Here is a 12,827-nt window from a genome sequence, read left to right on the forward strand (position 1 = left end):
TAACATCCAGATGCTAAAAGCCACATATATGAGAGATTGGAAAACAAATTTAAAGTGGAATCTGAGGTTTGTAGAATTATATCAACTGAGTTCTTAGCCTTGCCATGCCTCTCAGAAGAAAGTTAAGGCATGGATGGAATGAGGATATAGGAAAGACTCAGAGAACTCAGCTCAGAGAATAGCAGCTCTTCTCTTTCTTTGACTCTTTTTGTTTTTTGCTCAAAGACACTAGAACTCCCTTACTCATAAGAGTTACACTGATCGAAGGAGTCTATTTTTATGATCTGCCTTACAGGAACCCTCCCTTGTTTTCAGGATCAGAGTTAGAATGCCCACTGGGGAGGTGAGTGGTAAAAAGTCAAAGGCATATAACAAGTAACTTGCAAAACTTTGCTAATTTACACCTTCAAGGATCTGGGGAATATGTGTGGGAATGAATTATGTAGACTCTTTTTTTTTTTCTTTTCAAGCAGAAACCACTTTTATTGGGATGGCTTCGTTTGAAGAAAAGGAAAAGAGACAACACCAAGAGACAGACTCTGCTAACAGAGGCGGGGGTAGCCAGGCATCTCTGCCCCATGCTGTGCAGAAAGGGGGGGACCCCGGTGCCCCTGTCATGTCACTCATTCCTAGAGACCAAGATCTGCTCAAGCTTCAGTTCACCTTTTTGAATACTTGCTTGCAGACCACTCCCTCCACTCTCATCTCCAGGTGCAGCTCATCACCCTCAATCCACTGGGTCCAGCCACATGCCTCCTTCTCACCCTTCTGCACACACTCGAGCTTGTCCCCATCCCAGCTCACCGTAGTCATGCACTTGTGGTCGTCTATGCCCGTTAGATCCTCCTCAAACTCCTTCCCAACCTGGAAGTCCATGATGTAGTTTCTAAAAGTGCTCAGCGTGTGGATGATCATGTGGTCGCCTTCCTGCAATATCTCTTTGTCTGGCTTCAGCAAGTTGGCGACTTTGCTCAAGGCCACATTGACATCCAGCGCGCGCAGGTACTCCTTGAAATCCTCGTTGGCCAGCATCTTCCAGTACCCGGTAAAGTCGACCGGCATTTCGGGGGACGACTGGGGCCTGACGGGGACCAAATAGGCCGGAGCAGATGTGGGCAGGCGGTGTGATCTCTGTAGACTCTTAACTAAGGACAGAAGAACATAATTTCAGACCAAGTTGAAGTCACTGATGTGGATGCACTCAGCAGAGACTCCAGATTCTGCTGCAAGTTTGAACAGCTGGGAGTAGATACCGTTGTTTGTTCAGTTGGTTGACAGAAATCTGGACTCAGTGGTGGCCAACACTAAACAGAGTTGAGATGTCATAAATTCCTTGATATCAAGTAAAGGAAAGAATTCAAAGACTTTGAGAGATAGAAAGGCTGGAGGGAATTTATCAGGAATGACTTACCCTCTCACTCCCTAACTATGTCTCCCAGGAGAGTGCAAAGGACATTCTCTTTGCCAGAGTCTTGAGAAATACCTCCGTGAGGGGCACACCAGCATCTTTGCTGTGGCCACTGCTATCTTTAAGCCTGGGGCTACTGATGGGAGCCTCGATTTACATGGGGTCCCTGGATTCAGCAAGGGTGGAAGGAAGCCAGGGCAGCAGAGGCCATGCAGTAGCTTGTCAATAGCAGAAGTAGAAGCCGAAGGGAGACTCCTCTTGTCTCCTCCCTGAGGATATGTAGCTTTAATTAAGCCAATGAGATTTTTCTTACCCAGAGCTCTGAATCTTTTATCAGATGTTTCTTTTGCAAATATTTTCTCCCAGTCTGTGCCTTGCTTTCTCATTCTTTCGACATTGTCTTTTGCAGAGCAGAAGTTTTTTATTTTAATGAAGTCCAGTTTATCAATTATTTCTTTCATGGATCATGCTTTTGCTGTCGTATCTAAAAAGTCATCACCAATGCCAAGGTCATCTAGGTTTTCTCCTGTGTTATCTTCTAGAAGTTTTGCACTTTGCATTTAGGTTTGTGATTCACTTTGTGTTAATTTTTGTGAAGGGCAAAAGGTCCATGTAGAGATTCGCTTTTTTTCATGTGGATGTAAAGCTGTTCCAAATCATTTGTTTAAAAAAACCTATCTTTGCTCCATTGTATTGCCTTTGCTCCTTTGTCAAAGGTCAGTTGACTGTATTTATGTGGATCTATTTCTGGGCTCCCTATTCTGTCCCGTTGACATATTTGTCTGTTTTTTCACCAATACCACACTGTCTTGATTACTGTAGATTTAGAGAAATTCTTGAAGTCCGGTACTGTCAATCCTTCAACTTTATTCTTGTCCTTCAGTATGCAGAGCCCCAAGTCTCAAGCAAGTAAAACAAAAATGATGGATGGTGAGACTGTATTTGAGAACCTTAGCATAAACATCCAACTACTCAAGCCTACTTAACATGACTTGATATTTTACAAAGCTGAAGATGATCAGCTCTTAGTTATCCCTCCAATTTTCTCTTTGCTCTCTCACCCATCTGCTAGGCTCAAACCACACTGGCCATGTTTAAGTTCCTTAACCGTCCAGATTTCCCTCTCCTCACAGCTTTAATGCATGCTATTTCCTCTGCTTAGAGTAGTCTTCCAGCTATGGCCCGGCTAACACCTTCATCCTTCAGGTTTCAGATATAATAACCCCTGGTTGCTCGGTGGTAAAGAATCCACCTGCCAATGCAGGAGACACCAGTTCGATCCCTGGGCTGGGTAGATCCCCTGGAGAAGGAAATGGCAACCCACTCCTGTATTCTTGGGCTTCTCAGGTGGCACCAGTGGTAAATAACCCACCTGAGAATGGAGGAGACATAAGAGATGCAGGTTTGATCCCTGGTTTGGGATCCCTTGGAGTAGAAAATGGCAATCTACTCCAGTATTCTTGCCTGGACAATCCCATGGACAGAGGAGACTGGTGGGCTCCAGTTTATGGAGTCACACAGAATTGGATGTGACTGAAGTGACTTAGCATTCAACCTTTTTTTTATTAGGTCTTCCCTACTTTATACTCTTCTCTTTATTTTTCTCTATAGCTCTTACCAGAATGTTAGTTACGTTTTAATTTGTGTATGTTTTCAGTAATGTCTGTCTACTCAAGAAAGGTTTTAGGTTTCATGAAGGGAGAGGTCATTTTTGCTTTGTTCCTTGCTGTGCCTGAAGCTGCTGACTTCTGGACAGTGGGCCTAATGGAGAGATGGTGTTCAAAAATTATTTGCTAAATGAATGCTGTATATAAGTTGTTTTGCTTATTATTCCTCACTTGCATAATGGAAACATCTTTTCACATCAATAAACATCAATCTGTAATGTCATTTTCAGTGGCACCATCGTATTCTACAATAAGGATAGTGGTGATGATGATAATAGTGATCTTTATTTGAGAATTACTCTCCGCCAGGCCCTGATGTAAGTACTGCACAAAGATCACACCAAACTGTGGAAAATTCTTAAAGAGATGGGAATACCAGACCGCCTTATCTGCCTCCTGAGAAACCTGTATACAGGTCAGGAAGCAATAGCTAGAACCAGACATGGAAAAACTGACTGGTTCCAAATTAGAAAAGGGGTTAGACAAAGCTGTATATGGTCACCCTGCTTATTTAACTTTTATGCAGACTACATTATGTGAAATGCCAGGCTAGAGGACTCACAAGCTGGAATCAAGATTGCTGGGAGAAATATCAACAACCTCAGATATGCACATGATACCACTCTAATGGCAGAAAGATGCTTGCTTCTTGGAAGAAAAGCTATGGCAAACCTAGACAACATGTTGAAAAGCAGAGACATCACTTTGCCAACAAAGGTCCATATGATCAAAATGATTGTTTTTCCAGTAGTCATGTACAGGTGTGAGAGCTGTACCATAATGAAGGCTGGGTGATGCAGAACTGATGCTTTTGAATTTTGGTGCTGGAGAAGACGCTTGAGGGTCCCATGGTCAGTAAGGAGATCAAACCAGTCAATCCTAAAGGAAATCAACCCTGAATATTCATTGGAAGAACTGCTGCCAAAGCTGAAGCTCCAATACTTTGGCTACCAGATACAAAGACCTGACTCATTGGAAAAAACCCTGGATGTTGGGAAAGATTGAGGGCAGTAGGAAAAGAGGGCTACAGAGGATGAGATAGTTGGATGGCATCACGAACTCAATGGACACGAATTCAAGCAAACTCAAGGAGATAGTGGAGGACAGAGGAGCCTGGCATACTACAGTCCATGAGGTCGCAAAGAGTCAGACACAACTTAGTGACTGAACAACAACAAAACCCTATGGCAGACATTTGTATTATTCTTGTTTTACAAATGTGGAAATTGAGATAGAAAACTTAAGTAACCTTCCTCAGAGTCTCATACCCTGTATCCCAGGCATTTTGACCTCAGACCCTGTGCTCTTAATCTTGAGGTTATACTGCAAAAAAAATTCTATTTTATTTTACCTAAGTTCTTACTGAGGTCCATTTAATTTGCTTCAAACTTTTGGTCATTGAAAATACTGGAATTAATTCTCAGTATTTTTGAACAATTATCCAATTATATTCGAAAATATTTTGCCAAAGTCTTAGCTAGATTTAACATTTTTCCATCAGTCACATGAGAATACCCTTGCTCAAATACTTTGACTTTTTAGAAATTTAATGAGAGAAATATGACCACACAGTTTAGCAAACAAAGACAGAAAGCCCAGTTAAATTTAAATTTCAGATAAATAACAAATTTTTAGTATATGTATGTCCCAGGAAATATTTGAGACACATACTACTTAGTTATAGTAGTATGTATGTCTAAGTTATACTTAGACACATGTAACATTTAGGACCTACTTACACTAAAAAAATTATTCATTGCTTTCTGAAACTCAAATTTGAATTCAATTCCAATTTATCTGAGTGACCTGTGTTTATCTGGTAAGCTTAAAGAGAAAAGAAGTACTTCATTTAAATTTGTCTGCCTACCTTTCAGTAAGTGCTTATTACAAAATGTATTTATGAAGCAATAGCTAACTGCTGGGTTCTTTGATAATAAAAAAAGAATATATAGTTCCTGACACCAACCAGTAAACTGTCCATCGAGGGAGTAACACATCATTAAATCTAACACAGGTGGAGAGGACAATGATGAAGACAGGGATGTCCATGAGAGACACTGAATACCAGATAGGTGAGTATTCCTGTGTGCATGAGTGCTAAGTCGCTTCGGTCATGTCCTACTCTGTGCAACGCTATGGACTGCAGCCCGCCAGGCTCCTCTGTACTAAAAGACTCTTAAGGATGAATAGGATTTAGCTGCCCTCCAGGGTGGTGGAGTATTTCAGGAGGAGGGGAGTATATAATCAAAAGCAAAAAGCAGCCTGGCTGTGTCGGTGACCACAAGCAATTGATATGGTTATAACCCAAGTGGGAAGCAGGGAGTGATAAGAAATGAGCTTGGGGATTGAGATAGGAGCTGAATCATGAATGTGGTGTGCCTATGTGCTCAGTTGTGTTCGACTCTGTGACTCCATGAACTGTAGCCTATCCGTCTCCGTCTATGGAATTTTCCAGGCAAGAATATTGGAGTGGGTTGCCATTTCCTACTCCAGGAGATCTTCTTAACCCAGGGATCAAGCCATGTCTCTTGCATCTCCTACAATGGCAACTCTTTACAGCTAAGGCCACCTGGGCAGCTCCATGAATGTGGATCATCAGAGCCACACAACTGAATAGAACAAGATTTGAAGCAGGACAGTAACAGGGATGTCCGCTCTGCTGTCCAGAGTAGCTGCTGTTGTCTCTATGTCCCATTTCTGGTGTTAGCTCCTCTGAACCAACACCAGTTGATGACTGGGGGCATCTTCTCAGGACTGCTCTGGGAAAGAATACTGACCAAGCCATGTCATAAATGCCTGTTCACTGTCTTCCCCATGGGATTTCCTGAGGGCAGGAGTCATTTCTTTGGCACATCTGCATCTGTAGCATCCAATTACACGTCACTTTTCCTGAATCCTAAATATTTGTACCCGGGGGTTGCTGCATTCATGATCTTCAGCTGGACCATATTCTGTCTGCTTCTAGATCAGGACTTCCCTGGTGGCTTAGACAGTTAAGCGTCTGCCTACAATGAAGGAGACCTGAGTTCAATCCCTGGTTTGGGAACATCTCCTGGAGAAGGAAATGGCAACCCACTTCAGTATTCTTGCTTGGAAAATCCCATGGATGGAGGAGCCTGATAGGCTACAGTCCATGGGGTCGCAAAGAGTTAGACACGACTGAGCAACTTCACTTTTCACTTTCTAGATCATACTCAACCTTCAGCTGGACTGCCAGGCCCTAAATACATTGTCAGGAGCTTCCCTAGTGCCGAGAGCCCTCCATTAATCTCGCAGCCTAGAAATGAACTTCTTTTCCCAGAACCCACCAGTCTCCACTGTCTCCCACCAGTCTTCAGCAGCCAGATGACTTCCACTTTCGAAAATGTCTAATGAGAGTGGTTTGTGTCAATGACTACCTTTAGCAGAGCCTTAGGTAGCAGATAGCACCCTTCTGCTCATCCCAAGGAAACGCTCTTTGGGGTGTCCCATGGCTGCAGCTTTGGCTGTCTACTATTCCCTCATCTTCCTTCCATAGGCTTCTCCTCTCCCAGACCATGAGGTTTCTCGATTTCTTAGGGAGTAGTTTTCTGTCATTCCCCTCGTTGCTGTTCAGTTGCTCAGTGTCCGACTTTTTGTGACCCCATGGACTGCAGCACACCAGGCTTCTTCATTATCTCCTGGAGTTTGCTCAAACTCATGTTAAGTCAATGATGCCATCCAACCATCTCATTCTCTGTCATCCCCTTCTCCTCCTGCCCTCAATCTTTCCCAACCTCAGGGTCTTTTCCAATGAGTCGGCTCTTCGCATCAGATGGCCAAAGAATCAGAAGACGTATACAGCAGGTATACATCGGTCCATCTTCATGTATGCCTGGACGCTAAGCCTCTGTGGGCACTCTTAGCAAGGATAACTCTGCTCTAGCTTTGCTGCTCTACAGATTCAAAGCCTATGTAGCACTCGAGTGGGTCCCACTGTCAGTGCCCTGCTTGGGACCAGGGCAGCTCTGGATGTGCCATCCTGCCTTGGTTTCTGTGTCTCTCCAAGGCTGTGAATCCTTATGGTTTAATTACAAGAACTTTGAGTCTGAAAAGCCTAGCTTGGAATCCCAGCCCAGTTGACTTTCATTGTATTATTTAATTTAACCTGCTTCAGAATCCCATGATGATTGTGTTATTGTCTTTTGTAGACAGACAAACAAAAAACCAAAACACCTATGGGCCCCCAAAAGATAAAGAATTGTCTCAAAATAACCAAGCTAGTGAGTGGGGTAGCTGGGATTCAAACCTGGCTTCTGTGATTTCGAAACTCATGTTCTCTCTGTCACATGGTCTCCAGGCAAGAGCACTGCCCAGGGCCAGGGCAAATCCCTTTACTTTTATGAGTTTCAACTTCCTCCTGTCTAAAACAGAGTTAATAATAGGTTCATAAGAGCTGCCTCTTAAGATGGTTGTAGAGATTAAATAGAATTATGTAAATTAGGCACCTAGCCTAGAGCCTGACAACTGTGCAAGAAATATTTCCTTCCCGCCTGGCTGTGTCCACCTGCGCAAATTCTCCCATGGCCTTAGCAAGGGGGCAGCTCTGAGGAGACAGTGGTTGTGTCAGCCTCTCCAGCCTGGGAGGAGCTGCTTTGAGAAGCGCAGGTGGATGAAAGCTCTTTTACCCAACTGTTGCAGAAAGGGGGACCCCTTCCAGGGCCCGAGAGTGGGCTGTTATCTAACACTCAGAAGTGAATTGTCTGAGGAGATGCATATGCTGACAAAGCAAGAAGGGGAAGGGGTGCCTGGGCAGAGAGCAGCAATAAGGAAACCCAGAAGGGCTGCTCTGCCACGTGGCTCGTGGTCTCAGGCTTTATGGTGATGGGATTAGTTTCCTGGTTGTCTTTGGCCAGTCAGTCTCAGTCAGAGTCCTTCTTATTGACGCACACATTGCTCAGTCAAGATGGATGCCACCAAGAAGGATTTGGGAGGTGGTCGGACACGTGGCTTCTCCTTTTGACCTTTCCTGAACTCTTCCAATTGGTAGTGGCTTGTTAGTTCCCTGTGCCTTACCAGGACCTCCTGTCATAAAGTAACTCACACAGATGGTTACTATGCTGCCTGCCCAGGGTGGGCGGTTTCAGTCAGTGTGATTTGCCTAATACAACCACCAGGATGGAATGGGCAGAGTTCAGACAAGCACCCGGGAGACACCTTCTCACACATCAGGAAGCATCTCAGCCAGCAAGATGGTCTGAGACCTCACCTGGGACCTTCCCACAGCACCAGGGAAACCAAATATCCATGATCCCGAGACGTCCCAGAAGGTGACCACTAATGGGCTCAGCAAGGGTTTGAGAGAAATATTCTCTACTTTTTGATACTTCTTATCTCCCCACTCCATCTGAGCATGCCCAGGGGCCCTGCTCTGAGTTACGAGGGCATAAATCTCCATCACAAATTTATTGCCATCATTTATCAGCTCCTGTTGCTCAATGGCCAAGTAGTTAATTTTAAAATGAAGTGAGGCTGTTTTCATTAATACCCTTGCACGAACTACCTATCAAAACACTCAAAGACAATTAATACCATGTTGCTGAAGTACTGAACCAATAAATACCTCCAGTCTTGGCTTGTCTCTGGCAGATAAAAGACATTAGATTCATCCCCTGTTTTAATAATATTCTCTCAGTCTCTTCCTCTCCGTAGCATCAGAAACATTTACACCTAAGAACAAGATTAAATAGCTAGACCAGCCCATCACATGAATTTAAAAGGCTGTTGTTTCATAACATCTAAGTAATGCCTTCAGGCTATAGTGGTAAAGACAATAGACCTAAGAAGAAGAAGATGATGCATCACCAGTACCAAAGCCTTTTGGCCTCAAAGTCTTTCTGGAAAGCAAATGCTTCACCTCTGACGGGAGCTGAAGCCCAGGTTGGTTAGCAGTCTGAGTCGTGGATGGAAATTGGAGATCTCATTCCCACAGGCTCAGGACCTTTATAGAAAGGAAATTCTAGATTTTGACAACCTTGGAGTTACATCGGGGCTTCCTGACTTGTGATCATTTGTTATTTTACTAAGGTATGATGGAGCCTGCTGTGAGAGTGATTTTTCTCTCTTTGGGGGATGCCTAGTAACCCCCCTTCCCCCAGCACACATCCAACAGTTTTTCCTTAACCACTCACTTGCCTGGCCTACTGTGTGCCTAATGCCATCTTCAGCCCCAGGGATGCACAGGCACCTCAGTCTGCAGGGAGCATGTTCATATCAGTTTTATTATTTTTTAGTTGCCAGCATCATTTACACAACAACTCTCAAGAGGTAATAAAAAATTGGTTTCTTTGTGGAAGATAGCCCTGAAAAGAAATCCAAGTGGTGCCTTAAAAATATTTTTTACTGCTTCCCCTGCATTGCTTAAATAATATATTCACTGTGGCAAAAGTTAGAAACTATAGGTAAACCAAAGGAGAGTAATTAGCTCCCTAAATTCCACCACCCAGAGATCACCAGAGCTTACCTTTGCCTCCCACACACTCGGGCTCTCTTCTATACGTATCCATCACTTTTTACAAAAGCACGCTATTTCTCTGTGTGGTTGTCTGCCCCTCATCCCGTCGTAATAAGCACAATGGCTGCATACACGCTCAGTGGCCCCACCAGCACGTGGGCTACATTTTAAGGACATACATGAGTTTGCTTGCTTAGCCCTCCATGTTTGGATATTGAGGTTGATTGCTGCCCTTTTATAAATTATAAACAACTCCGTGGCTTTGTTTGTCTAGTCATTCTTATTACTAGATCTTGGTTCACAACCCTGATTAGTTTCTTGAGGTAAATTCATTGAAATGGAATTTCTAGGTCAATCCACGTGCACATTTTTAAAGTTCTTGACATATGTGGTCAAGTTGCCCACAAAACGGGTGACAGTTTTGCCTCCCAGACACTCATTTCCTCTCTCATGAGAAGAATCACCAGCTTTTCACAGTCAAATTGTAGAGACACAAACTACGTCTTCCCAAAAAGGTGGGTTGGGAAGAGCCCCTGGAGAAGGCAAAGGCTACCCACTTCAGTATTCTGGCCTGGAGAATTCTATGGACTGTGTAGTCCATGTGGTTGCAAAGAGTCAGACACAAGTGAGGGATTTTCACTTTCACTTTCAAACTACACCTGCTCCACCCTCTTGAAAGTGTTAGTCGCTCAGTCATGTCCGACTCTTTGTGACCCCATGGACTTTAGCCTGCCAGGCTCCTCTGTCCCTGGAGTTCTCCAGGCAAGCATACTGAAGTGGGTTGCCATTTTCTCCTTCAGGGCATCTTCCCAACCCAGGGATCAAATCTGCATCTCCTGCATCAGGTGGATTCTTTACCACTGAGCCACCGTGGAATCCACGCTCTTACTTAGTTCCATTTACTGGGGCAGGAACCGCCCTCCTCCTGCCCAGGGCTCCCTTTCCCTAGGGCTCTGCATCGCTGCCCTCCCCTGGCCTCAGTGTTTTCTTCTCTCAGTTGTCTTCTCTTTCTCTGTGAGCTCCTTCCACATTAAAAATGTGGTCACTTAACAGAGACACAGATATAGAGAACAAACGTATGGACACCTAGGGGGAAGAGGGCAGGTGGGATGAACTGGGAGATTGGGATTGATATGTGTACACTGTTGACACTTGTATAGCATAGATAACTAATGGGAACCTATGGCAACAGAGGGTGAGATGGTTGGATGGCATCACCGACTCCATGGACGTGAGTTTGAGCAAACTCCAGGAGATAGTGAAGGACAGGGACGCCTGTCTGAAGTGCTGCAGTCCACAGGGTCATAAAGAGTAGGACATGACTGAGCAACTGAAAAACAACTGCATAGGAACCCTACTCAGTGCTCTGTTGTGACCTAAATAGGAAGGGAAAAAAAGTGGGGATATATGTATATGTATAGCTGATTCACTTTGCTATACATTAGCAACTAACACTACATTGTAAAGCAACTACACTCCAATAAAAATTAATGTTTAAAAATGCTGTCACTTGTGTGGCAAAAGAAAAAAAAATTCCTTGATATTTGTTACGGACTGAATTGTGTCCCCTCCCCACATTTCTGTGTTGAAGCCCCAACAACCCCCAGTACCTTCGAACGGGACTGTATTTGGAGATGGGGACTTTGAAGAAGTGATTGAGTTACACAAGGGCTTCGAGGTGGACCAGAAGCCAGTCTGACTCGTGTCCTTTTAAGAACAGGAAATTTGGCTGCAGAATGAGATGCATGCCTGCAGAGGGAAGACAACATGAGGACAAGATGAGAAGGCAGCTGAGAGAGAGGCCTTCAGAGAAACCAAACCTGCTAACACCTTGGTCTTGGACTCCAGAACTAGGAGAAAACAAATTTCTGTTGTTTAAGCCCCTCAGTCTGTAGTGTTTTGTTATGGCAACCAGAGCAGAGCAATGCAACGTCCTTACACAAAACCTTTTCCAAGGCTATCCTTCTGACACCAAACTTAACCTTCTTTCTCTTGCTCCATCTCACCATACCGCCCATGGCAATCTGACTTCTGCTCCAATTTCAAGAGACAATTGCCACCAAGGTTACAAACAACTTTCACATTACCAGCCCAGCCAACACCATGCCCAGCATGGACAGGCACTGCGCTGGTGTAGAAGGAGCTGCTGTTGTAACCATTTGAGTAAGAGATGCCAGCTCAGTCTGTCAAATTAGAGACTAGGATAATAAGTATGTCCATATTATTTCTCTACAAAATGCCTATTAGTATTTTTCAAAATATATGTAGAAGAGATGTACATAAACATGGTAGACTTATTTGGAAAATAGAATAGGCATGCCCACCATAGTGGCTCAGTCTTAAAGAGTCTGCCTGCAATGCGGAAGACGTGGGTTCAATCCCTGGGTCAGGGAGATCCCCTGGAGGAGGACATGGCAACCCACTCCAGTATTCTTGCTCGGAGAATCCCATGGACAGAGGAGCCTTGTCGCAAAATGTCAGACGTGACTGAAGCGACTTAGCACACATGCCACCATAGATTATTTGGAAGACACAGTGCAATACCTTGACCAATTTCTCCCAGGTCTTTTTTTTTTCCTTTCTTGTCTATCTATGCAGAGGTTGTTTGCTTGCTACAGACTGCAACATATTCTTGGTAGGATTATTTTGTATTCATCTCTCTCCTGCTTCAGTAGCATTATAACATTTGGTACTATTTCTGGTGGTGACATGGCATTCAGGAGGATTAAAAGTAGGTAGGTTAGGAAGCAACCCTTGGACTGTGAGCCTGGAACATGCCCCCACCCACACCCCCAGATGGCCAGGTGTATGACCGAAGGCTCTTTAGAAGTTGGCAGTGATGCCAAATGCCATTGAGTAGAGAAGGTGAGTCAGGCAACAGCTCTTGCAGCAAGCACCTGGCATGGGCAGGGCTTGGTTGCAGTAGGGATGTCGTTTTCCTCTGGAAGGAGGGGCTTCAGAGTATCTTCCACAGATCCAGAGAGAGGCGGCTCTGGGCATTTGAAAGCAGATTTATGGTCTTAGGCACTGAGACTCCCTGACTTGCTCCAGCAGATGTAGCTCTGATAATAGAAGAGGCAGGAATTTGGATCCTACGTTAGGGCGTGGGTTGTTCCTATCACATCCCTGTGAGCATCCAGGGCCAGTGCAGGCGGGTGGGTGGTAGGAGGTACAGGGACTATCCTAACCAATCTATCAACCAAACCTCCCAGAATCATACCCCGGAGAGAAGAGGCAGTCTGGACCCAGGTGACACCAACCTCCTCTTCATTGAAGGCTC

General features: G+C 44.5%; 1 protein-coding gene across 1 annotated transcript; it reads right to left on the minus strand.

Moving 5' to 3' along the window:
* Positions 1-450: 450 nt before the first annotated feature.
* LOC129656214 (retinol-binding protein 1) lies at positions 451-1,096 on the minus strand. The gene has a single exon (XM_055586938.1). It carries the CDS (start codon positions 1,060-1,062, stop codon positions 655-657), a length of 408 nt encoding a protein of 135 aa, XP_055442913.1. The 5' UTR covers positions 1,063-1,096; the 3' UTR covers positions 451-654.
* Positions 1,097-12,827: the final 11,731 nt, after the last annotated feature.

This window comes from Bubalus kerabau, chromosome 6 (genome assembly GCF_029407905.1).
Source record: "Bubalus kerabau isolate K-KA32 ecotype Philippines breed swamp buffalo chromosome 6, PCC_UOA_SB_1v2, whole genome shotgun sequence".
Taxonomy (NCBI): domain Eukaryota; kingdom Metazoa; phylum Chordata; class Mammalia; order Artiodactyla; family Bovidae; genus Bubalus; species Bubalus kerabau.

What these genes read in the sequence shown, in the direction of transcription:
- LOC129656214 (XM_055586938.1), bottom strand. Translation starts at nt 1,062, where the DNA reads ATGCCGGTCGACTTTACCGGGTACTGGAAGATGCTGGCCAACGAGGAT.